The 27433-nt window shown below is 36.6% G+C and overlaps 2 protein-coding genes across 4 annotated transcripts in view; both read right to left on the reverse strand.

Moving 5' to 3' along the window:
* Nucleotides 1-267: 267 nt before the first annotated feature.
* On the reverse strand, nucleotides 268-26210 carry SPDL1 (spindle apparatus coiled-coil protein 1). 3 transcript variants are annotated; one of them, XM_060006806.1, is made up of 13 exons: nucleotides 25779-26050; nucleotides 25464-25510; nucleotides 21522-21693; nucleotides 19561-19737; nucleotides 14976-15170; nucleotides 13983-14132; nucleotides 13785-13883; nucleotides 13598-13708; nucleotides 11488-11628; nucleotides 6473-6576; nucleotides 5686-5873; nucleotides 3409-3748; nucleotides 268-942 (listed from the first exon to the last, which is right to left on the reverse strand). In XM_060006806.1, the coding sequence occupies exons 2-13, from the start codon at nucleotides 25481-25483 to the stop codon at nucleotides 795-797; spliced, it is 1845 nt and encodes a 614-aa protein (XP_059862789.1). In that variant the 5' UTR covers nucleotides 25484-25510; nucleotides 25779-26050; the 3' UTR covers nucleotides 268-794. The 3 variants fall into 3 exon arrangements, with proteins under 3 accessions (XP_059862789.1, XP_059862787.1, XP_059862788.1); XM_060006804.1 differs by lacking the exon at nucleotides 268-942 and having other exon boundaries at nucleotides 3210-3748; XM_060006805.1 differs by lacking the exons at nucleotides 268-942; nucleotides 25464-25510; nucleotides 25779-26050 and adding an exon at nucleotides 26128-26210 and having other exon boundaries at nucleotides 3210-3748.
* Nucleotides 26211-26351: 141 nt separating this feature from the next.
* LOC132422370 (dipeptidase 2-like) overlaps nucleotides 26352-27433 on the reverse strand; it is a 66253-nt gene continuing 65171 nt past the window's right edge. The window contains 1 exon segment of the mRNA XM_060007146.1: nucleotides 26352-26510. Coding sequence (XP_059863129.1) covers nucleotides 26352-26510 — 159 coding nt within the window.

Raw genomic sequence — 27433 nt, forward strand, 5'->3', positions numbered from 1 at the left:
TGTATACATGAAATTAAGTTATAGACAAGGCTATAATCATTTACAGGAAAAAGTCTTTATTTGTAAAGTTTAGAATTGAAAATATATATTGTGTGTGTGTCTGTGTGTGTATATATATATATATATATATATATATATATATAAAAATTATATGTACCAGGGAATTAAGAATCCCTGAAGTTTCTTTTTTCTTCCTTTATTCCCTTTGATAACATGCTATTATCTATACAGAGTAAAAAAACAAAAAGGGGATAAATTATAGCAGTTTTATTTTAAATTTCAAAATTATTTTTTTCATGTAATTGAGACAAAATTTAAATCATGTATATGAATACAAAGATGAACATATGTGCTTTACACGCTGACAAAATCTAGTTACAATATAATATATATTTTTAAACCAAGTTTTCTATTTTCACAACACAGTGAAAAACTACGTTCATAAAAATGTACATAGAAAAATATAATAGTTAATGTGTTCTCTTTTCAAATATATATGGCTCTGAAGGTACTTTAAAAATCTATATACAATGTAACCAATAAATTTGTAATAACACTTTCCTTCAGCTAATGGTTTCTTCACTGTGATTCATAGTTCATCACTTAGGGAACTCTCCTGGTTAGAATCACAACCACATTTTGAATGTTTGGTGAAAGGAGCATGAAAGTGCCAGTTCCTGGCACAATGAGTAGAAGGAAATAAGCTACAAGATGGTATACTTCAGATAAAGACAATCTTAACTAACCTCCAGAGCAATCTTTTGGGCAAGTGGTACCTTACTCTTATTAAGTCTTTACTGCTGAGGGCACTGGGTCTCTGGAGTTGATTTGGAGGACACGTATACAATAGGGTGTGATTTCTTACAGGTTGCCTTTTCCAATTTGCTTGCAGTTTCTTTCTCTTCTTTAACTTCTGTTTGAAGCCTTGATTCAGCAGCTAACCTACAGGCATTAAAGCATCCACTCTGAATTCAAATGTGGTTAGGAAAAATTAAAGAAGAAACAATCCACCAGTATAATGGACCTCTTAATGAGACATGGTGATTCTTTTTTTTTTTAGGTATATAAGGAGAAAAATTATAGTTGACTTCAATACCATTAAAAAAACTAAGTCACTGCTGCACTAAAAGAACCTTTTTATATCAATAGACTTAATTTTTCAGATGTCTAAAGAAATGTCTTTAAGGTTGAATAAAAAGCCATGGCAAGGCCTAAATTAAAGAATTAAAATATAATGAGGGTGCCTATCATGATAAACACAACTAACAAAAAAAATTTTAATGCTAGAGCAGTATTTTAATGTTAACATGTCTTACAAAAGGCAAACGCAAGATAAAAATTAACAAGGAATCCTGGGCTGCATGAATAGACGTCTATTTATCTCCTTAAAAAAACTCAAATTGAATTTCAACTAGCAAAATAATAATTTAAGAAAAAAAAGTGAAGAGATATTTTAAAGTGCCTATAAGGATATTTTATAACAAGAGCATCAATTAAATTTATAAAGCATGCAATAGTGAAGTTCCCAATAAAAGCCGTATTTATTATTACAATATTACCATAGGATTGTGTGTCTAAGTTAAGCATGCAGAGAGCAAAAGGTTGGAAACATCTAAAGTTAGCAGATGGACACACACACACACAAAAACAAATGTTTTGTTATTTTATTTGTTTTTGTTTAGCAAGACAAAAAAATTCCAACATGCTACTTGAGTCAAACAAGTAGCTAAATACATTTGCTTAAATAATTTTTATCAAGCAAAAAAAGAAGAAGAAATGAAGACAACGTAGATAGTAAGGTTTGCACTGATCATTTCTGGAAATTCACCTCCAGGAATATACAATGGTCAAAACACACATACACAGTGAATCACATATATACAAGCATAACCTGTTGAATTCACTTCAGAACTACTCGAAACCATGTGTGTATCAGATATCATTCATTTAAAGCTGCTTCTTCCTTGAGAATATTAAGCTTTGATTTTATGTGACTTATGGGTTATAATGTGATTACATAAAATTTCAAGAAATGGAGTAATACATTACTCCTATGACTAATTCTAATAACTGCAATATTGTTGAAGTGCTTTCTTTGTTGAATACTGTTTAGTAGCACGGAAGACTTGAAAACAAATCAGATAAAACATACAAGAAAGCCCTTTTACATAAGGTGGGCTATGTCTTACCATTTCAATTCGAATGCATACTAGTAAAATGTCTTATTCTGTACCCCTCCGTCAAAGACTGACCCTGGGAGTACCTTAAAGATCTCCTTTCATAGCAGACAATCCAAGCTAACTATTTTCACATCAATATGCTTAATTTTTAGAATGTCTATTTATTTTAATTACATTTTTCATTCCACTGCATAAAGACATCCTTCATCTTTTATCATCTTTTTTTACCTTCTCCATTTTCCACATTCACTTCTTTTTTGCCCATTCTTGGTCCTGCCACACACACCTGCGGTACGCGGGCCTCTTGCTGTTGTGGCCTCTCCCGTTGCGGAGCACAGGCTCTGGACGCGCAGGCTCAGCAGCCATGACTCATGGCCAATGGGCCATGAACGGGTCCAGCCGCTTCGCGGCATGTGGGATCTTCCCGGACCGGGGCATGAACCCGTGTCGCCTGCATTGGCAGGCGGACTCTCAACCACTGAGCCACCAGGGAAGCCCAAGAACGTGTTTCTTATACCACCCTAACCTCAGCCACTGTACCTACCTTTTCCTTCCACTCACTTCTCTTACCTTCTGCCTTCTGTTATTTTAATTTTTTTTTTGAAGGATAAGGTCCTTAAAACATTAATTCCTACAGACGCACGTCTGACACTTCCTCTTTTAGTCACAAACTCAATTATGCAGAAACTAGAGGCTTTGAAGTTTGGGTGTAAATTGAAAATGAATTACCTTTGATATTTTATAATGTCAGAATAGGTATTAAAGCACATTCTTGAAGGCTTAGGATAAACAATTTCGAAAGCCATAAAACATTTCACCTAACAGTTTTTTGGAAGGCTGAAATTTCTTAGACTAATGGAAGGCCCTTTTAGGATATAAGTTAATTTTTTTTCACGGCAACTCTTGAACCAGGAAAAAAATAAAACTGTACATTTATTCAAACCAACAAAACATTCAAAGAGGTACTAGACTGCAGTATTTCTGCCTCATGACATAGAAAAGTGTTACTTTTTAAAACAATTCCCTTATTCAGGAGTCCTTTTCCCCTGTAATCATTTTAGTCTTTCTTAAAGTTTTAGAAAATCGGAAGGTAGGCAGATGAAATTGGGGAATTATACTGCATGCAATACTAAGAAAATAGATAAAGAAACAGATAGTGCAGTTCATGCAGCGATAGAGAAGAGATGGAGAAGGCTGCTCACTGCCTTGAAGGAAAGAGGACACTGACCTGGGAGAGTTAGGGGTGTTTCCACTTCTTTCACTTAAGGCTTCCGACTCAGCTGGAACTCCTATAAGTTTCACACATTTCTTTTCCTTCCTTGGCTGAGGACCCACGGACAGATTTTTGTAAGGAGACAGAATGACTCCTGATGTGCTTACAGAAACTGTCTTTTCCAATTGCAAGTTATCTTCTAAATTGTTAGGACAGGACTGTACCTCCTCTTTCTTAGGTGGTAATCTATAAACTTCTTCCTCAACAGCACTGGTGGTACATACATCGTTAGGGGTGGTTATATCCACAGGAAGTACCTCACGCCTCTTTTTGAGTACAGGCACTTCAATTTTCTCTGAGAAAAAAACCAATTAAAAATAGACCTAGTCAATAAATCAAACACACAATCAACATAAGGTAAAACTAGTTATAAATGTATTTTTTTCCTTTCCTTTTTTCCCACTTCCATTCCTTTAAAACCCATTCATCTCCTTACTGAAATACATTGTCTTTAATCCTTTCTTTTTCATGGATTCCAGTAACTATATCTTTTCGAGGTTATCTGGCTATAAATTTTTCCTTAGGATCTCAATATATTTGACTCTCTAGGAATGAACACTTAAATGTTCTCTTCTAGGGTTATGATAAAAGTTGCATGGGGCTTCATAAGATCTCACCATGGAAATCAGGAAGGATATAGTGGCGAAGAGTCAAGGAATCCAGGTACTAATCCTAGTGCTAACAACACTCTGCAGCTGGGTGACCTTGGGAAAGTCCTTAACCTCTCTGAGCTTTGTATTCTTTCTTTTTTTAAACCTTGAATAATAATAGTCATCATTTATTGAGCAACTACTAAGTGTAAAGCACCGTGTTAATGTGCTATATGCATTCACATTTAATCTAAGGCGTGAGCTTTGTTTTCTTTACCTGTAAAATGGGGATTAAAAGCACCCATTGAGTGAAGACTCAATACCGTGTCTTATAAGGATTAACATAACATCATTCCATCCCTTATGCGGGTCCATATACACAGTCACAGAATTAACTGTTCTAATACCTTTTCTGTACCCCCATACCAATGTGTATTTCATTTTCAATATCAAAATATTGGTGAGGTTGGAGAAACCATGGTTGAATGTGGGGCTGGTGTTCCTGTTGGTATCACTATTGTTTTTAAATCAGTATTTTCCCTTTCTCTAGCACTGCTCCTTTGAAATCCACACCATCTAGATTCATTATACTTCCTCCTGCTTGCTGTATTCAGTTCACAGCAGACCTTTGAAATTTGAAATGGATAATTCTTAATCAGGACAGGCTATTAATCAGGGAAGGGAGAAAGGATAAGGGAAAAAGAAGCTTTTTTAAACTATAAAGAATCCTTATTATTGCTGACAACCTCCCCACTATTGTTGAGAATCACTTCAGTCACTGAAATAATAATGAAGAGAAAGTTGTAGGCATGTGAACAGTATAGGGGCTGAAAAATCTATAACCTAAAACATGTAACAGAACTTTTTTTTTGGTCTAAGAACCATCACATTCTTAGACTCTTTTATTTTGGGCCTTTTATTTTTTAATTTACATAATGTAAAATCACTTTTTAAAATGTATCATATGCAGAGCCTACATGCTTAGGCTATTTCCTATCTCAGTGATTACACTTGATAGTTGTCCTCTAATATCCGTTCTGCTATTCCTTAATAGAATCCCAAAGATTTAGTTGGGAACATGGACCCTGAGAATCAAGGCTGAATTTCTCTGCTACTCCTATAGGCAGGTAAGGCCATGTAACTAAATTCTGCTCAAGGAGATATATGTTGATGAACAATGCAAAAGAAGCCTAGATCCTGACATTGATCAGTCTTAGAATGCCCCCTCCAGACTTTTATCAGGGAGAGGAATAAATACCTATCTTGTTTAAGTCTCCATTATTTTAAGTTTTCTATAAACATTAGTATTAACTAATATAGCTCTCAAACATCAGTTGCCTCAACAAAACTGAACTCTTTGGTATTATGTAAGATGCTGCAATCTTAAATGGAAAAGTCTCAAATGTCAAGGTTCTACTATACAGATATCCAAAAAGAATACCCATTATATTCATGCACATCTAGTACCCAGTTTCTTTGAATTTTCCTACACATTTTGTAGCAATAAATTTATTAAATACAGATACATAGCCACAAATTAGTTTGTAATATGATGTGCATAAAGCTGTAGCAAGGAAAAAAAAATGATATGATCTCTCAGAGCTTCTCGTGATAGAAAAGACAAAATATGAGACATACATACCTTCAGGTTCATACTTCAGTTTTAACTCATCTAGTTTAGCTCTCAGTTTCATATTTTCACTTTGGGAAAGCTGGAGGCACCTTTCATTCAAAAAAAGTTTTCGCTCAATATCCAGAGCCCGCTGGCTCTCAAATAATGCTTTCATTCGCTGGATGGACAATTCACCTTTAGTGCTTTCATTCTCTTTGCTATATTAATAAAAAAAAAAAAAGAGAACCAAGGAATATTAAAATAACACAATAAGCAAGTGTAATAGTTACTACAAATTATTTACTATATTATATATTTGAACTCTTAGTAAAATGTATTTCCCTGGGTTTTTAGTAACAAAGAAACAATAAGCAAAGTAAGCTTTTTTATATTTAACAATAGCAGTTTCAAATTAGAAAAACAATCTCATTTCAAAGGAAATGAACAAAGGGGGGCATATTTTCCACATTTACGCATGTATAAATAAATTCCTTTAAGTTTTAAGCTACATGATATTTATTCTTTAAAAATTTAGACTATAAGAACATTTTCTACTTTAAAGTTCTTTTTTACTTACTAATCTGAAAAGCTTTATGAAAAACATAAAGAACTAAAAACATTTCATTATTCATTGAAAGTATTTTTCTTCAATAACCAGCACTAATTATATCTTGAATAAATCTCATTTGCTACACAGAGGTATTTGTGTTGCCATTCCTTTCTGGAATTTTCTTTTGGCAATTTAAAAACGAAACTATAACCACTTATTATAAGCAAGTCAAAAAAGTCTCTGTCTTCCCAGGCCCCCAACACTTACTTTAAGTTTTCAAGCTTTATTTGAAGTAAATCTGTGTAATAGGTGTCATCTTCCAGAGCAACAGAGTTGGCTGAAGGCTTAGATTCCATACTTTCATATAAACTCTAAAGAAAACAATTCTTATTACTTAAAATAAGTAACAAATTAGGTTAGCATAGGTTTATTAATAATAGTATCAGCTACCACTTATTGAATGCTTATCATATGGCAGACACTGTGCTAAGCACTATCCACTTAACTCATTTACCTTCTGAAGTAGGTACAAGAATGAGCATTCCTCTCCTACAGATGAGGGAACTGGCTCACAATGCTACAGGCAAGTAAACTGAGAAGAGAGAATCTGAATGCAGATCTGTCTCCAAAGCCTATGGTTCTAAGTACACCTGTATCCTCCCTCTGGTTTCTCTCTTCTGGCTTTTAAAATGGAAGAAACAAATACTCACAGGGTTTAGTTCTGGCCTTTATGACAAAGCCATAAATTACAAAAATATAAAAAAGAGTGGAGATCCTTACAGTTATTTTTGGTGCCCACTCTTCTGAGATTCTGATGGAATCTCTGTACAATTTCTCTAGGGGAAAAAAAAAATGTAACTCTGCTTAAAAACGTGTAAACAATTTCAGAGATTGCAGGTAAAAGCCCCTAATTTAAAGCTGTAATTGTCAAAGTATAGTGCAGAGTCCACTAGTGAGCCACATACACCTGCCAAGAGATGTTTTGCAAATTTAACCAAAATTGCAGTCCTTTCAACAGTTCTTACAAGAGAAAGAAAGTTATATAAACTTAAAATTTTATGATACACTAACAGCTACAATTTAGAATGCCTAAAAGGTTATTAATGTTTACAAAATTTGTCATTTGTAAACTTTAATTAATTCTTTAGTGAGAAGATATCTGTGCTCCCTAAGTTAATTTATAAATTCAATGCAATCCTAATAAAAATGCCAACAAATTTTTTTTGGAGCTAGACAAGATGTCCATAGGGAAAAACAAACATGAAAGAATAGCCAGGAAAAATGCTGAGAAAGAAAAGCTATGGTGGGAGAATAGCCTTACCAGACAAAACATACTATAAAACCTCTAAAATTAAAAGCATGAGTCTGATGTGCAGAGAAGTAGGCCAGTGGAATAGAATGGAAAATCCAGAAATAGACTCAAGCATAAATGGATATTTGATATATGGTATAGGTGTCATATTAAATCACTGCCACAGGAACTTCCCTGGTGGCACAGTGGCTAAGAATCTGCCTGCCAATGCAGGTGACATAGGTTTGATCCCTGGTCTGGGAAGATCCCACATGCTGTGGAGCAACTAAGCCCATGTGCCACAACTACTTAGCCTGTGTTCTAGACCCCGCGAGCCACTACTGAACCTGCATGCCCTAGATCCCATGCACTGTAAATACTGAGCCCACTCACCACAGCTACTGAAGCCTGCGAGCTCTAGGGCCCATGTGCTGCAACTACTGAGTCCCGCATGCCTAGAGCCCATGCTCTGCAACAAGAGAAGCCACAATGAGAAGCCTGGACACTGCAACGAAGAGTAGCCCCTGCTCGCCGCAACTAGAGAAAGCCCGCGTGCAGCAACGAAGACCCAATGCAGCCAGTAAATAAATAAATAAAGTAAATAAATAAACAAATCACTGCCACCAAGATTGACTTCTTAATAAATGATGCTGGGACAACTGGCTAGTTATTTGGAAAAGATAAAACTCAACTTATATCTCACACTATACACGAGAATAAAATTCAGTAGAGATCAGATCTCTAAATGTAAAAAGTGAAACTGTACAAATACTACAAGAAAACGTGTTAAGTCCTCTATACACACAGGCAAATAAATACATCTATAAAACAATGATATGCACTATGATACATTATTGCCAGCGGGAATCTAAATTGGTACAAGCCATGTGGAGGAGTTTGGGAACATCTAACAAAACTATTAATTTACTTTTTACCCAGCAATTGCACTGTAGGAATTATCCCTGATGATACATCTACAACAATAAGGAAATGCAAATCTATGCAAAATGTACTTTGTAGCACTGTATATATAGCACTGTATATAACTGCAAAATAATGGAAATAATCTAAATACCCAGAAACAGGAGAATGTATGAGAATCCATACAATGGAATTCTTTGTTGCTGTTAATAAGAATTAGGAAGTCTCTCTAAACTGAGATGAAGTGATTTCCAGGTTAAAGTTAAATGAAAAAAAGGAAAGTATAAAAGACTATCTGTGTTATTGCTACATTTTGTCCAAAAAAAAAAAAGGGAGAAAATAAAGCCTATATAAAGCTGCTCTTTTTGCAAAAAGAAACAGCATGAGTAAATCAGAAACAAATGAAATTGGCTACCTAAAGGGGTGGGGTGGAAACAGCATAGGAGGGATGGGCAGACAGATATGTCTCTGAGTGTATCTTCTTTATAGTTCTTTTAGAACCTTGTTAATGTTTCACATGGAAAAAAGTATATACATAAATTCAACAAGGATGGATGGAGGGCAACAAAACAAAATAGAAACAGAAACAAACAAACCTAACTGTATTTCAGATGCATAACACACTCATACCAAAGAGGAGTAAGGGAGGAGGGGGAAAAAAAAACCCAAGTTAACTTTTGAACACAGTATTTTGACTATATACCCTCAGGCTAAAAACAAAAAGAACTACAAACAAATCCTGAACTTCAGTGAGTAGGGTAATTCTGAAACTATCAATATATGTATTCTAAGAATGAGTAAATAAGCAAATATATTGAGGACAATAACCGCCAGGTTTTTCACTGGTGGATAAAATGGGGTAGGCAATGAAGCCTGTGGTATCAGATTCAAACTGGAGTTATTAAGTATGAAATCAAGGTTTTCTTATGTGTATATATATATATAAATACATATACTCACACAAACCTATTCACACAAAACATTCATAAATATGCATATAACACATACATAAATACACTAAATATACGCACACAGACTTCTAGTTCTGTCTGCTAAAAGGGTCTAGAAGTGATGACATTCCAGTAGCAATAAGCACATCTAGTGCCCATTTCTTGGTTTCTAAGTGCCATTGTCCACTTAAAGGAACCCGTGCTCCTTGCAGAAATGCTGATTCCAAGGCTGGGGCAGGTGAGCTAGGAATATCTTGTTGTGCCAGAGTAAGGAAGTATTCCTGCTGGCCAAATCTGGGCGATCAGAGTAAATAAAGAAGTTACAGACTACAATCCATAGAATAAAATAAGAATTCATGAGGCTATATGATATCAATAAATAAATAAACGAGGAGGAAAGTTCTTTTCAATCCCTTTATTATTCTTCTAACTAATAAATGTAGAAGGAATGATGAAATGATCATTTGGCAATCATCACAGAACCTGTTTCAGGCAAGAATCATCAATGGATGTTCAAGTATAAGGAAAAACAGATATATACTTGGTATAAGTAACTCCCCCCAAGATATTTATTAATTACAAAGGGAAGAATCATAACCGTACACTGGAGAAACCTGCTGGCATAACCACAACCAATCAAGGTTAATATAACCAGTTACGGTACAAACAGACATTATGTGCCACCTGATGTACACATTGAGAAGGGTATAATAATACTCCTGTAGTTTTCCATCAAAAATACATAGCCTGAATCTAATTATATCACACACACCCTAAAATGAGAGAAAATCTACAAAGCAAACGGCTGTACTCTTCAAAAATGTCAAGGTCATAAAAGTTAAAGAAAGCCTACAGAATTGTTCCAGGTTAAGGGAGACTAAAGAGACTTGGCAATTAAAGACAACATATGGGGCTTCCCTGGTGGCGCAGTGGTTGAGAGTCGGCTTGCCAATACAGGGGACACGGGTTCGTGCCCCGGTCTGGGAAGATCCCACATGCCGTGGAGCGGCTGGGCCCGTGAGCCATGGCCACTGAGCCTGCGCTCCGCAACGGGAGAGGCCACAACAGTGAGAGGCCCACGTACCGCAAAAAAAAAAAAAAAAAAAAAGACAATGATCACAGATTGGACCCTAGAAAGGAAAGCATTTGGGTATTTTTGTTTTCCAAGAAGGACATTAGTGGTAATTGGTAAAATATAAAAGGCAACTTAGCCAAAACTACATATCAATGTTAGCTTCCTGATTTTGATCATTGTATCAATACTACGGTTATGTAAAATGATAAGCTTCAACACTGAGGTACAACATAAGGGTTAAGGGGTATCTGGTTTGCAACTTACTCTCAAATGTTTAAGATAAAAATGTACACACATGAGAGAGAGAAAATAAAAAAGCAGATGTGGCGAAATTGATAATTGGGGAATCTGGGAGAAGGGTGTATAGAAATAATTTCATGACTTTTCTGGGACTTTGAATTTATTTCAAAAAATTTTAAATAGCGTATTAAAGACCTCTATGAATTCCAGTTGCCACATAATATTGGACAATGTGACAAAAGTATTACTATGCATCCATTAAAAAACAGAGGTGGAGAGCACCGAAGAAGAATCAATTACTGGTAACACTCAACAGGAGGAACAAATCTCACTGACAGAATGTTGAGTGGAAGACAGAAGCAAAAGAGTATGTAATGAATGATTCCATTTATACGAAGTTCAAGAGTATCTGTACATGTAAAGCTGATACAAAGTTAGAAGGTGGGAGGACTCACTTAAAAGGGACATGACAGTGCTGCTCTGGAGTGCTGGAAGTATTCTATATCGTGAGCTGGGGAGTAATTATAAGGGGGTATATGTATGTAAACTATGTATGTATACATATGTATACACTAAAGATATGTATGTACACTAAAGATATGGGCACTCTGAGTATAACTGAGTTACAATTTACAACAGCAACAGATATGAAAAGCATAAAGAAACTAGAAGAAAACATTAAATATTGGTAAATCTCAACGGAAATTATACGTTAATTACATAATAAAGAAACTCGTTCAAGTTAGAAGGATTAAGATACTCAAACCAAAATTTGGCTGTGTTTTTTAAAGGTGTTTATACATACCTTAAATTTCTCCAGATTCCTAATTTCACCTAAGAGATGTTTAATTTCCCCATTCTTCTGCTCCAGCATGGCAAGTAACCGTTCTTGCTGTTCAAATTCAGCTTGAGACCCTTTCATTTGTAGCAATGTGGCGATTTGTAACTAGAAAAAAAAAATCCCTCCTCCCATAAAAATTGAGTGGGGGAGAGGAAAAGTCTGATAAACATATTTTCGATACAGTTCATATTTTATACTATATTACTTTGACCTCATTTTGGAAGCTAAACTAATTAGCTATTTCTAGTCTAATACTAGACTAGAAAAATTTGAAAACATTTTATACCAATAATCTAGTTAGACATAACTCTTTAGTACTTATTTAGACTACTTATGAGTGATAGTTGAAGTCCATAACAATTATTTGTACTTCTGTGAAACATAATTGAGCTGCATGGCTGTGGTCTGGAAGCACATCACTTACGCAGTAAATGAGCCTGGCCAAATGCTGTGCTGTACTCATCATATGCACTCTCATTAAGGGTCTGAAGCAGTTTCTCAAAAATTTTGATTAACTTCAGTAGTATTAAGGGGGGAAATTATTAAGCTACTCACATTCACAAATGTTCGATTCACAAAGAACAAGGATGGAAAGCAAAGGTAAAAGGCAATCTAAGGATACTGAAGCAACCTTTAATACAAGTATAAATTTATTTTGTAAGAGCAGCAATCAACTTACCTTATTATGACTCCACCTAAACTTGGAGTTACACAGCAATCAGAAGGAAATTAACTAAAATCTAAACCTAGCAATCCTTTCTGCCTTTGGAAATTTCTGTAGTTCTTAAAAAATGTCAATTAATTTAAATACATTTTTGGGTAAAGCGAGCAATGATACAAAGTTTTAGCTATGGTTACAAGTAAGAGAGAAAGGTGAGTTTTAACATTTTTAAGGACCACTCTTTGTTCCTGCTTCAAACTGGAGGCTAGACACATTTAGCCTCAGAAGATTCAGAATGCTACCTGTGTCTAAAGACAGTCTGGGGTATCACGGGAACATTCAGAGATTAATAACAGTAGCCCAACAAATACAAAAAGAAAAGAAAGAGAAAATATGAGAAAATTTACAAAGAAACAATTCCCAGATAGGGGAGAGCCTCAGTAAGCCAGATGGCACAGTTAAAATCCTTAGAAATAAAAGCCACAACTATTGTTTAAGTCAGCACTTCATTTAACTCCAGGACAACTCTAAGAGTCAAGTTGTATCATCTCTATTTTACAGATGAGGTGACTGATGCTCTGCAAAATAAAAATACTTGCTCAAGGTCACACAACTAACAAGTGACAGACTAGGATTCAATCCCAAGTTCATCTAATGCCAAAGTTTAATCATTGACCTTTCCTATTTCTTTGGTGAATCTCATCATCCTGAAAAAGAGGCGGGAAGCCTTACAGACTTCTAGTTACCACCTCAGGAGAGTTAGGCACAACAGGTCAGGGATCAGGAGTCTAAGGATTGGTACAATACTGGAATCTTTCTAACTTCAGCACGTTTTTCTGTTACCAGCTGTTTGACTGAAATGACGCCCAACAAACCCTTAAAATCAGAAGGGATTATATGCTTGACTTGAGAAACTACAAGGAAAGGAAATTCAAATTTCAGTCTTTAACTAAGCCTTTGTGGGAGAATTGAAGATTTGTGAGAGAGCTAGTTTTAGTTGAAGTAGGAACCTTAGGGCTATCCTCAGAAAGAAACTAGGCCAACAGTAGGAAAGAAAAACTTTTTAATACTTGTTTTTTCCCACTCTACAAAGAAAGAGCTAATGGCAAGGCTAGTGAGTAACAATTAAAAGCTCAATTTCTCTGGCAAGGCTAGTGAGTAACAATTAAAAACTCAATCAATCAATGGATGCTAAAAATACCACTACTAAATCTACACAGAATTAATTTTTTAAAATAAAATATAAAAGGGATCTTTCATTCAATTAAAAAGTTTTTTCTAAAATCATGCAGTTCTAGAAATAATTATGTAAGTATATTCCTTGAAGGAAAAGATGCCTTCTTTGATATATTTGTACATGTAATGCTGATTCAAAATAGGTTTAATAAATCTTTGATCATAATAATTCTGTACCTTCATTCTTTGCATCTGTTCTCTATTAAATGCATTTTGCTTCTTTAGTGACTGATACTTGACTTTCATGCTGATAAGCTGACGTTCCATTGCTGCCCTTCGATCTTCCACCTAGAAAATATTAACATGTTTAATTATGCTTTTATTAAGTGAAATGCCAATTTAATCAATGGAATATTTTAAGTACCTCTGAAAACAAAGAGTTGCCTTTACTGTTAGGGTCCAAGGCTTGCTGGAGTGCCTGGTCTAGCTGCACCTGAAGATCTTGATTTGCTACACGAGCTTTCTAAGTTCAAAAGAAAACAATTTAGCTAATAGAGATTAGATTAGCAAGAAAACAATTTATTATAAATTGGAAAAGATGATGTTACTGTAATCACAACACCTCTAAGGCATTATAGTAAGAAACTGCTTCTTTCTCTCGCTCTTCTTTTTCTTCTTTAAGCCGGTCTACCTGGCGCATTAAATTAGTATTAAGAAGTTCTAGTTGTTCTTGTCTGTACTGTAGTTCGTTCACTTCTTCTTTGAGGGTGGTCTATTCAACAGGAATGGAAAAAGAAGAAACTCTCTTGAGTAATCCTTCATTTAGCAGCTGTTCAGTTTATCTATCAGCAGTGGTTCACACCCAAAACTAAAACTAAGAAATAGTCAAAGGTTATAAGGTGCATAATAAAATTTTTAAAAAATTATACTCATATACATATCAACTTCCATGCTACCAACTTTTTATATTGGGCTTTTATGACACAAACTAGGATCAGGATAAATGTCTAAATTCTTCCAGAAGTTTTATTAATCTAAAAGTAAAGTCTGCCTTACATAATCATGTAACCTAAAGCTTTACTATATTTGAAGTAATCCATCTAAAAATCCTGTAAGGCTGCCCTGGTGGCGCAGTGGTTAAGAATCCACCTGCCAATGCAGGGGACAGGGGTTCGAGCCCTGGTCCGGGAAGATCCCACATGCCGTGGAGCAACTAAACCCGTGCGTCACAGCTAGTGAGCCTGCGCTCTAGAGCCCGCGAGCCACAACTACTGAGCCCGCGAGCCACAACTACTGAAGCCCACGCGCCTAGAGCCTGCAACAAGAGAAGCCACCGCAATGAGAAGCCTGTGCACCTCAACAAACAGTAGAGAACTAGAGAAAGCCCAGGTGCAGCAACAAAGATCCAATGCAGCCAAAAATTAAAAATAAATAAATTTATTTTAAAAAATTAAAAAAATAAAAATTCTGTAAAACATTTTTTAATTAGTTAGATCAAAGTTAGGCCAAAAAATATTTCAGCCTTAAAACTAGCTCATAAGGATTATTACAAAAACATGAAAAATATACAAGGGAAAAAAAGAAAACTCCAGAATACACATGCCATAAAAATTACCTTCATACTTTCCATTTCAGTTAGCTCAATTTGAAGAGCCAGCATCTCTGAAGAGATGCTTTCGTGTGCACGTTCAGACATTATTCTCATTTCCTCTGATTTGCAAGAAAGGAGTTCCTTCTGATGATCCACTTTGTGCTTCAGCTGCTTTTCACTAAGCCTAGCTTCATCTAGTTCGGCTTTCAGTTTTTCTAACTAAGGTAAAAAAAAAATCACAATCTATAAATCAAAAGGTAGTGAAGGTCATCAGAACATACAATTGCAATACAAATTGTTCTGGTATCTGCAGGATAACTATTTTGGAAAGTAGTCAAGCTGAACAAGACTATTTAACTCCTTTTCCCAAAATGTTACATAGTTCCAAATCTTGGAACACTAAGAATACAGGCATACCCTGTCTTATTGCATTTTGCTTAATTGCACTTCCCAGATATTGCTTTTTTTTTTTAACAAATGGAAGGTTTGTGGCAACCCTGAGCCAAGCCGAGTCTACCAAGCGATTTTTCCAACAGCATTTGCTCACTTCCTGTCTTTGTGCCTTATTTTGGAAATTCTCATAATCTTTCCAACTTTTTCATTACTATTATATTTGTTATGGTGATCAGTGATCTTTGATGTTATTATTGTAATTATTTTGGGGCATCACAAACCACACTCATATAAGAGGGTGAACTTAATCGATAAATGTTGTGTGTGCTCTGACTGCTCTACCGAATGAATGGTCATTCCTATCTCTCTCCCTCTCCTAGGGCCTCCCTATTCAAGACACAACTCAAAATTAGGCCAATTACTAACCTTAACAATGGCCTCTCAGTGTTCATATCTCTCACTTTAAATCAAAAGCTAGAAATGATTATGCTTAGTGAGGAAGGCATGTCAAAAGCTGAGACAGGCTGAAAGTTAGGCCTCCTGCACCAAACAGTTAGCCAAGCTGTGAGTGCAAAGGAAAAGTTCTTCAAGGAAGTTAAAAGTGCTACTCCAGTGGACACACAAATGATAAGGAAGCTAAAGAGTCTAACTGCTGATATGGAGAAAATTTCAGACGTCTAGATAGATGAAAACAGCCACAACATTCCCTTAAGCCAAAGCCTAATCCAAACTCTCCTCAATTCTATGATGGCTGAGAGAGGGGAGAAAGCTTCAGAAGAAAAATTTGAAGCCAGCAGAAGGTGGTTCATGAAACAGGCTGTCTCCATAACATAAAAAAAAAAAGTGCAAGGTGAAGCAGGAAGTGCTGATTTAGAAGCTGCAGCAAGTTATCCGGAAGATCTAGCTAAGATAATCACTGAAAGTGGCTACACCAAACAATAGATTTTCAATGTACACAAAACAGCCTTCCAGTGGAAGAAGATGTCATCCAGAACTTCCATAGCTCGAGAGGAAAAGTCAGTGCCTGGCTTCAAAGGACAGGCTGACTCTCTTGCTAGGGGCTAATGCAGCTGGTGACTTTAAGTTGAAGCCAATGCTCACTGACCATTCTGAAAATCCTAGGCGCCTTAAGAATTATATTAAATCTACTCTGTCTGTGCTCTATAAATGCAACAATAAAGCCTGGCTGACAGCACATCTGTTTACAACATGGTTTACTGAATATGTTAAGTCTACTGTCGAGACTTACTGCTCAGAAAAAAGATTCCTTTCAAAATAGTACTGCTCACTGAAAATCCACCTGGTCACCCAAGCAAGATGTACAACGAGATTCATATTGTTTTCATGCCTGGTAACACACATCCATTCTGCAGCCTATGGATCAAGGAGTAATTTTGACTCTCAATTCTTATTACTTAAATACATTTTATAAGACTATAGCTATCTAAGATAGTGATTCCTCTGATGGATCTGGGCAAAGTCAATTGAAAACTTTCTGGAAAGGATTCACCATTCTAGAACCCATTAAGAACATTTGTGATTCATGGAAAGAGGTCAACATATCAAAATTAACAAGAACTTGTAAGAAGTTAAATCCAACCCTCATGGATGACTTTGAGGGGTTCGAGACTTCCGTGAAGGAGTAACTGCAGATATAGTGGAAATAACAAGAGAACTAGAATTAGAAGTGGAACCTGAAGATGTGACTGAATTGCGGCAATCTCATGATAAAATGTTAATGGATGAGGAGTTGCTTCTTATGGATGAGCAAAGAAAGTGGTTTCTTGAGATGGAATCTGCTCTTGGTGAAGATGCTGTGAAGATTGTTGATATGACAACAAATGATACAGAATATAACATAAACTTAGTTGATAAAGTAGCGGCAGGGTTTGAGACAACTGACTCCAATTTTTAAAGAAGTTCTAGTGTGGATAAAATGCTAGCAAACGGCATTGATGCTATAGAGAAATCGCTCATGAAAGGAAGAGTCAACTGATGCAGCAAACTTCATTGTTGTCTTATTTTAAGAAATTGCCTCAGTTACCACAATCTTCAGCAACCACCACCCTGATCAGTCAGCAGCCATCAACATGGAGGCAACACCCTCCACCAGAAAAAGATTATGACTCACTGAAGTCTCAGATGGTTAGCATTTTTAACCATAAAATATTTTAAAATTAAGGTATATACATTGTTGTTTTTAGACCGAATGCTATCGCACACTTCAATAGACTACTTTGGAAACTAAAAAATTCATGTGACTTACTTTACTGTGATATTCACTTTTTTGTGGTGGTCTGGAACTGACTCTGAAGTATCTCTGAGGTATGCCTGTTTAAAGGGAACAAACTTATAGCAGAAGGGTGAAGCTTTAGGGTCAGGCCTAGGTTTAACCTGTCTCACTTACATTCCTCAAATGTAAAACTGTTAAGTGATCGTACCTACCATCACTGCGTTACTGTGAGGCTCTCAACTGAGATTGGGTGGGTAAAACATGTGGCACCACACTTAACACTCACTGAATGGTTTGTTATCAATAGAAAGCTTTTGCTTGATGTCCAGGGTTCTCATTATCATCTATATTGAATTCTCTTCAATAGGGTCTCAACATTCTTAGAATATATCCTGGTATTTGTTTTCTATTTAAAAAATAAGAGGCTTCTAGCATAATTTCTTTTCCCTTTTCTATTTTCATCATGTGAAATAAAAATTTCAGCTGATTGATCTATGTTGAAATGTGGACATTCTTCTGAAAAACATCACTGAATGACCCAAACTTATTGTATGGTGAGATGATTGGGGTTTCCTATTTGGCCAAGGCTAGGCATCTTTTAACAGACAGTGACATGCCTTGTTTTATAAGCATATAAATAATCCATACAAGTAATCAGAGTAGGTCTGGATTCCTGGCCACTTTGGCTGCCGTGTGAAGAATAAGTGGTATGACAGCAATGATGGAAGCAGGCTGCCTGGATAGTAGGGGAGAGACGATGGTGAGCTGGACTGCAGTGTTATAGCAGAGATGGGTATTTCATAGCTCAAGTTCTGAGAACTTGTTGATGGATTAAATATGAGAAATAAGTGAAAGAAAGATAGCAAATAAAACTCCAAATTATTGGCACAAGTAATTTGAGAACATCAATAAGACTGAAAATATTTTTTTGAATTATTTAGTCTTTACTCCACCAAAAAGCCATCTCTATAACTGGCTTTACTTCAGACTCTGAATATTTCCTACATTACTCTTTTTTGTTTAGGTAATGAAAATTACTGCTAAACTGAAAATAATATCCAGGAAAAAAAAACAGCATCATTAACAGTTATTGGTGTCTTAACTCAGAGAAACTTCAGAGAAGCTGAATTATTATTTGTCAGAGTGGTATGCAAGATGATTCTAAGTATTACATGAAAGCATATTTTGATAGTTATCTTTGACTGCATATTAGGACAAAACATAACCAGCTCAAATATATTTCATTGATACCATTACTTAAAATGAGAAAACATTTAAAAAGGGAGTCAATTTAATGAGAATTAATTAACAGTATAGGTGGTACAGGTATATATAAACATCTTAAAAGATGGTACATGAAACACAGTGAAACAGGCTTTGATATCAGACAGCCTCAGTGCAAATTTTGACTGCTAATTTCTCGCTCTATAATCTTATCCAACTTTACTCAATCTGTTTAAACATTGGTTTTCTCATCTGTTATATGGAGATAATAATGGTACCTCCCTTATGGAATTGTGTAAGAAGTGGATCATATGTATTAGTTTATCTTCAATAAACAAACTATAAAGTATCAACTCTAATGTACATTAATTTACCAAAAACTATTGGCTTCTTTTGTGGAATTATAAAGTGTGCCACTAGTTGCAGTGAAGGTTAGGGAACTAGTCTTTCTGAAAAGGGACTAGCATACTAAGCACTCTAAGCAAGGAGGTTATGCTGACCACTAAACTAAAACTCCCTAACAAATACTCAGTTGCTAAAATTAAATAATCCTATTTAATTAATAGAATGTTATTTATACAAGTCTCTTAGGTGAACTATTGTTTCTCAGTGTTCCCACTCCTAATATTAAAATGATGGAGCCCTTAATCTCAGCTGTTTTGCATAGATGTTACTAAGAAAATCTTCTATCACCTAAAGTTTACACATGGTTGCATAAGCATGAAATATTTTTGTTCTAAAACACAGAGATATCCAAACCTTATTTTTTAGTTCATTCACTTCCTGCCCATGGCTTCTGCTCAGCTGTTCTTCTAATTTCTCCAGGTGCATTTTTTGTTGTTGTTTAATAGCTTCACATTCAGAGCTCAAACTTTCTAACATTCGACTCTTGAGCTCAACTTCTCTCTGAAGTGTATATTTTTCTTGTTCATAATTCTGAAAAGAGATTCAATTATAATTCAATTACATAAAAATAACTTAAAGCCATCACACATAAGCAGTTTTCACCTTCAGCTGAATCATTCCTGTTTCACATATTTGCTGCTTTCTAAGTAACAACCACATGTTAAATCTGAAATAACTGTAGTTAGTATTAATGTTAACCCTAGAGGTATTTTGAGACTATATTAACGTTCATGCTAGGGATATGGTAATTGCTTCTATGTCCTGCCAACGAAGTAAAAAGTGCTCTAAGGCTGTCAATGAGTCAAGTGCTCTCTGCTAGGAAAAAAAAAAAAAAAATTAATAGCATTTAAGTTTTCCTAGTGAGAACTATTTGGTTTGATAATAATATGCTCTACTTGTAGCTCTGAGTAAAATGAAGAAATAGTGGACAAGGTATAAACAGAAATACTGAATTAGCTCTCACTTTCAGAATGTAGTCATCTGAAAAATGTTCATAAATGTTCATAACACCACTCAGATGAATACAGTGCTAAGACAAAAGTAGTATTTAAGAGGGCTTTTGCTTACTGTCAAGAAAGTTTAAAGATAAAAAGGGCATTAGTACAAACTTCTTCAACAAGCTTTAAAAAATAACATAAATAAAACTAGATTTAATACGAGAAAATTTTTAAAAAGGGTTGCCATTAGTTTTTTTTTCCTGATATATTTAAACTTTGAGATCAAAGTTTAAATACAATACTGAGCATTTATTAAATAAAACTGACTTATTCATTCTTTCAATAAATATATGCCAAATATTAGGGATACAGCTGTGAACAAGACAGACAAAATTCCCTCTCATGTCATGTCTCTCATGACAGTGGGGGATGAACCACTCAGATGGAGGCAACAGCTCCTGTAAGGCCCATAAGGCAGGACTAGTATAGCTAAGAACAAAGGAAAGTAGTTTGAGATGAGGTCAAAGGTTGAAAGAGGTCAGATCACATGGGGATATACAAATCCAGGTAAGGAGCTCGGATTTTGTTGTAAATAAAACTGGAAGCTGCTCTTTGCTTTCAGCAGGGCTGTGACATGATCTTTTGTATATTTTTCAATGACCACTTGGCTGATGTGTGAAGAATGAATGGTGTGAATGGCAAATGCAGGAAGCAGGCAACCTAGTCAAAAGGCTACAGTAGTAATCTAAGGGAGAGATGACGGTGGTCTGAACTAGAGTGGCAGTGGTATAGATATTTTGTAGGTCAAGTTCTTAGAGCTTACTAATGGATTAAATACTAGAAATAAGGGACAGAAAGATATTGAGTAAAACTCCTAGATTTCTGGCTCAAGTAACTGGATGAACGTTATTACATTTACTAAGTAAGGTAAAGAATTTTGCAAGAGCATGTTTGGTTAGTGGGCAGGGAATTAACTATTCTGTTTATGTTAAGTCTGAGATGCCCATTAGTGGGCAATTGAATACAAAATTCTAAACTTTAGGGGAGAACTAAGGACTTGGTGTAACAATCATGGGGCATTTAGATGTTACCAAAAACTATGAAACAAGTGAGGTCACCTAGGAAGAGTGCAGACAAAGCAAAGTCTAAAATTCAGTATGTAGTAAAGGGAGTGAAAATAACTTATTTTTTAAACTCAGAACACACTGAGTCAGAAAAAATATTAGAAATTCATTTAGTTCATTTCCTTTTAATGGGGATGGGTGGGAACTAGGCCTAAAATCCTCAGAAAATAAAAATAATATTAATAATTGCTGGACAACACAGATCTTCAGTAGCTAAGCACATCTTTGTAAACAGAGGAATATAGTGTCCTACCTCAGTCATGGTCATCATTTCATTACGACATTTATCCAATTGATTCTGCAACTCGTTCTGGCTCTCCACTAGTTGTAAACCATACTGTGCAGCTTTTAGTCGCTCTTCTTCAACTTCTTTGAGCTTGCATCGAAGATCTGCTATTATATCTGCCTCCATGATTTTTTCCTGTCTATTGTAAATAGAGGAAATAAAAGTACTTAAGCTTAAACAAAAAACTCCATATCAATAATAAAAGATATGTGTGTGTTTGTGTGTTGTGTGTGTATGTATATATTCAATACCACTGCTATATAAAAACACAGCATTAAAGATTTTCTTCCTGACTTTTAAATGGTCAAATTTGCATTCTTGTTCTAAGAGCCAGGTCTGACTATTTTGTTACCCGATTTTAGACCAAATAAAAAAAAAGATGAATACATTTAATTTTGCTTCTAAGGGATGCACTATCAGGAAACCATTCAGTTATTGTGTGCTAAGCTTCCTTAAATGCTAAGGTAGGATGGTCTCATAATTATATCACTATACAGGTAACCAAGTTAAGAGAACAATAAAAGAAGCCAAAAAACTTTATAGTAGCATAAATGCTACTTAAAATATAAAAAGATGGCTTTGAATAAGATTCATAAGGTAAGGACTAGCCTGTCCACAATTTTTCACAACAGTGTTAACTTCCTGAACACATTAAATGTGCTTTATTGAAAACAGACTCACTAGCATTTTCCTAGTTATTCATAACAAAGCATGCAAAACAGGCACCATGTTCAGAGTAATTAAAGAACAATCTCATTCTAGATTTTCAAGCAAAGACTTAAACATTATATATAGAAACATTCCACTTTAACTCAACCTCACTCATCATCCTTTCCAAATTGGTTCCAGGCTCTTAGGCCAGGCTTAAACTCAGCTTTGCCTTCAAAGAGCAACAAGCCATTATTAAGTTATTCTCCCATGTCTCCAGTCAATGTAGTCATTTCCTTCAACACATACTTCTTGAATGCCTATGTGCCGAGCTCCATTCTGGGCACTTCAGATACATCAAGTGGTCAAGCGGACCCCAAAAAAGGCTCTGCTTTCATAAAACTTACCCTCCAGTAGGAGAAGACAAGCAATAATAATATAATAACTAAATGCACTAGAAAGTGGAAATGGAAAAAAAAATAAAACAGGGTAAGTAAGCTTGGAAGAGGTGGGTGTATCCTAACTAGGATAAAATTTAAAATGTGTTGAATGGGGAGCCCCTCAGGTGACTTCTGAGCAAAGCCTTGCAGAGGATAAGAGAATTAGCCATGTACTATTTAGGGAAGTCATGTTCCAAGTAGAGGTGTAGCACTACAGTTGAAGGAAGTCCAAAGAATGAACAAGATAGAGTATATATAGGTCAGAGGAGATAACAGAGGAGAATATGGAGATCAGGCCATTGTAAATAAAGGCTTTAGCTTTCTACTCTGGGTGAAATGGGGCATCACTGCAAAGTCTGGAGTAGAGATATGATACATTTAGAAGGATCATTTTGGCTGATACGCTGAACAGTTTGGAGGGAAGCAAGTTGGAAGCAGAAGATCAGGTGGGATGACCGCTCACACCAGAGTGGCTGCCATAGGAGGTGACGAGAAATGGTCAGATCTAGCATATATTTTGAAGGGAAAGCCAACGTGATTTTCTGACAAATGGAAATGTGGGATGTGTGAAAGAGAATTTTTAAATGCCTCCAAAGCTTCTGGCTAAGCAACTAGTAGAATAGATTTGCCGATAGTTGAGGCATCAAAAACTGTGGGTAAAGACTGTTTGGGAGAGAAAATAAGAGGTTTAAGTTTTAAAACATGAAATATGTCAAGTAAGCAATGGCTATAAAAGTAGGAGAAGGGTATGGGCTGGAGATATAAATTTGGGAGTTATTAGCATAAATACATGAGCTTTGTTATCACCAAAGTATGAGCATAATTAAAGAGAAGAGGACAAAGGTTGGAGCCCTGTTATGAGGTGGGAAAGAAGACCGTAAAGTATACTCAAGCATGACCAGTGAGGTGGGAGGAAAATGAAGAGCATGTGTTGTCCTAGAAGTCAATAAACAAAAATGTACTAAGGAGGCAGAAGGTCAACTGCACCAAACGCTAAGTTAAATAAGGTGAAAACTGAGAACTGGCCAATGGATTTGAATTAATGGAGGTCAATTAGGAGATGACCCTAAGAGTAGTTTTGATGGGGAGATGTGGGCCTGATTGGAGTGAATTGGAAAGAATGGTAGGAGAATAGTAGACAGCAAGCATAGTTTTGCTGCAAAGAAGAGCAGATAAATGGAGCAGTAGCTAGAGAGAAAGTAAGATCAAGTTTTTGGGGTTTTTTTTTTAAGACAAAAAATTTTTTAAGAAAAAATAATTTTAAAAAAAATTTTAAGGGCTTCCCTGGTGGCGCAGTGGTTGAGAATCCGCCTGCTGATGCAAGGCACACAGGTTCGTGCCCCCGTCCGGGAAGATCCCACATGCCACGGAGCGGCTGGGCCCGTGAGCCATGGCCGCTGAGCCTGCGTGTCCGGAGCCTGTGCTCCGCAACGGGAGAGGCCACAACAGTGAGAGGCCTGCGTACCACAAAAAAAAAAAAAAAAAAATTAAGAAAAAAATAACAGCATGCTTGTATGACATGGGATAGATCCAGGAGAGAAGGAAAAATAACGATATAGAAACATGGAGAACTACTGGAGTGATGAATGTGCAGGGTCTGATTTTTGGACAGGAACATAAATGTTTCATCTAAAGTAAAGGAAAGCATATGGGTACACTGATAAGCAGGTAGATATAGTGTTGGGAGTCAGCCTAAGTGCCCTTCTAATGTCTTCAATTTATCAGTAAATTAGGAAGCAAAATCTTTGAGAATGAAGATGAAGGAAGAAATACAGGATTTTAGAAGCAGGGGGAAAAACAAGGTATCCTATGTTATCCAGGGCTGCCTGTCACTGCTCTAAAATGCAAGAACTTTCCAAAGCCTGTACATGATGGGGCCAGCCACTAATTGTTGCACTAATTGTTAATAATAATTTATATTTGCTAAGGATTTGCCATTTGCCAGGCAGAGTGCTTCAAATGCACTATCACATTTAATTCTCTTAATGGACCTGAACTAAGTACTACTGTCATCAATATTTACCAAAGAAAAAACAGAGCTAGCCTCAAGACATCCCAACCAGCAATGTCCAAGGCAGCCAAAAAATTAGCTCTCATTCATTCCAAAGATTTGCTGGAATTCCTATTTTGTGTCAGGTACTGTGCTACTGCTGAGGATACAATGTGATCCCCAAACTAGACAATATCCCCGCCTTCCTGAATCTTACAGTCTATTAGTGGAAAGGCATTAAATCAAATAACTGATACGTAAAGTTACAAGTGTGATAAGTGCAAGAGAGAGAGGTATATGGTGCTGAGACTATAACAAAGGGCAGCTGTCTTAATCTGGGTAGTGGGGTGAGGACAGGGTCAGGGGGAATATGGACAAGAAAGATTTCCCTGAGGAAGTGACTTTTCAACAGATGTAATGAATGTGTAAGAATTAACCTATCAATCTGCGGAGAAAGGTAGCCAGGGTTGAATAACAAGCACAGCAAAAATGTGCCAAACATTGTGCTCGGTACTTTGCAAACATTATCTTATTTAATCCTCTCAACAACTATATGAAATAAAAGGCTTTCACCCCCATTTTACATATGTACAAACTGAGGCACAGAAACGTCAAGTAACTTACCCAGGGTTATCAGGTAGTAAGTGGCTAAATGAGATGGGAACAGGATCTAGTTCCATAGCCTGGTGCTCCTAACCACTTTTCTGTTCTGCCTCTCAGAAACGTAGCATATACAAAGCATTTAGGAGACAGGGAGCTCAGAGAATCAGGCTGCTTGAGTTCTTACCCCACTTTCACTACTCAATGGCTGCATCAACTTGGACAACTTACCCAATGTCTTGTTTTGTCATCCGTAAAACAAGGACAATAACATCTACCTAAAGGGTTTTTTTTTTAGAAGATTAAACCAACAAATGAGTAAAAAGCAACTAGGACAAAATCCAACACGTAACTGTATGAGGCAGCGCTGTCCAGTAGAAATATAATGCGAACAAGCCATGTAGATTTTTAATTTTCTAGGTGCCACATTTTAAAAAAAAGTAAATACTGGCGAAACTCACTTTAACAATACGTTATTTAACCCAATACATCCAAAAGATGATCATTTCAACATGTAGTCATTATAAAGATTATTAATGAGGTTACTTTTTGGTGTAGTCTTCGGATTGCCAAATGGGGCTATTGGCTGTCGTACTGGACAGCGCAGATCTAGTGTTTGTTATCCTCCGGAGGCCCAGGCAGCGGACCCGGCTTTCCGTATCTACGCAGAATCCTCGGGAGCGTTGAAGCGGCCCAACGGAATATTGAGACCGGCTCGGAACCTGGTTTATAAGAACTGAGTTCCGCCGAAGAAGCTGTTCCAGCTGAAAGCCTGGGCGGAGACCCAGGCCCCCAGTTTCCTTAGGCCCTGCTCTCCCCTCCCCAGTAGTCCTCTCCATGCCGCTCCCCAGCTTCCCTCTTCACACGCACTTCCATCCAGGTACCTTGCCCCTACCTCTCTCCTCACCCCTTCCCCTGCTGCTGCAGCTCGCCGCGCTCAGATTCTCGACGTTAACGCCACCGCACCGCAGACACCGGCCCATTCACTCAGCAAGCTCTCGGTTAAGCGCCAGGGCTTTTTGAATGTAGTTCCCGCGAGAACTCACATGTCTCGCGAGACTTTCCGCCCTGACGGCGCGTAAAGGCAAAAAAGGGAGGAAGGTCCGAGACTGCCACGCCCTACCTACAGCGACTGCGCAGGTGCAAGTAGAGCGCCTCGGGCTTGGCGCAGCCGCGGTTCTGTGGCTCGTTAGTCTTATTCAGGGTTGGTCCTCTAGGTGTTTTTTTGTTTGTTTGTTTGTTTTCGTAACGACAGTAGCTTCTGGAGGGACTGTGTCGCTAGAAGACGAGGCGGTGGGGGAATTCCATAGTGTGCTGGCCTAACAGCGCGTTGGCCAATGTGCGTTCTGAAAGCTCTGCCCTGTGACCTCCAGGAATTTAAATCAGTGTGACAGTGCTGAAAAATGTTATAGACAGAATCACAGTTACGCTTATAGGACAGAATGACAGTTATTATAATGGCCTTAAACACTTGAACCTTCACCACGCGCGAGTACAGTGCTAAATTTTACACGGATTATCTCATTTAAGCCCGCCAACAGCCTTATGAGGTAGGTATTATTGTCTTTTTCTGCAAAGGAAAACAAAGCCCCTAGAAGAAAGATATCTTGGCCAAGTGGTAGAACCAGAATTTGAACTAATGCAGTCTGCTGCTGAAGTCCAAGCTCTTGCGTGTGTCTTTAAATAATGATTTTATATTTTGTAAACCTGATGCCTATTCATTATTCAAAATTTTAGGCGATAAGAAATAATAATAGCCAACATTTAGTGAGCACTTCTGAGTCCTAGCAACTGTCGTATGGATCATGTTGTGTTTTTGAGGCCATCTTTTCTTGCCTACTTGGAGATTTGGCCATAGATGCTCTGTTTTTCACATCAGTTTTTTCTTCCCTTTGAACAAATAAACATGTTATAAGGACTTCCATCTCAAAAAATAACTCTAACCTCCCTTGACCTCAAATCAGCTACCACATCATTTATTTGCTTCCCTTGATAACAAAATTCCTGAAAAACAAAAAAAATTTAGGCTCATTATTTCATTTTCTTAGTTTTTATTCTAACTTTTTTCCCCACTTCAGGTTTTGGTCCCATCACTCCAGTGAATGGCTCTCCTCAACGTCACCAGTGAGTTCTATCTTGCAAAATCCGTTATTCAGTCCTCATTTCTCTTAACAATTGATAGAGTTGATAGTTCTCCTTGA

The sequence above is a fragment of the Delphinus delphis genome, chromosome 3 (genome assembly GCF_949987515.2).
Source record: "Delphinus delphis chromosome 3, mDelDel1.2, whole genome shotgun sequence".
Taxonomy (NCBI): Eukaryota; Metazoa; Chordata; class Mammalia; order Artiodactyla; family Delphinidae; genus Delphinus; species Delphinus delphis.

Bases quoted from the DNA above. Each gene is read 5' to 3' on its own strand.
- SPDL1 (XM_060006804.1), bottom strand. From the start codon at position 25,483: ATGACAAAACAAGACATTGG. The intron at 15,171-19,560 runs GTTTGGATATCT...TTTTTACCTTAG, and splicing joins TGAATGAACTAAAAAATAAG to TTAGAAAAACTGAAAGCCGA. The intron at 13,709-13,784 runs GTACTTAAAATA...AATATTTTCTAG, and splicing joins GCAACTCTTTGTTTTCAGAG to GTGGAAGATCGAAGGGCAGC.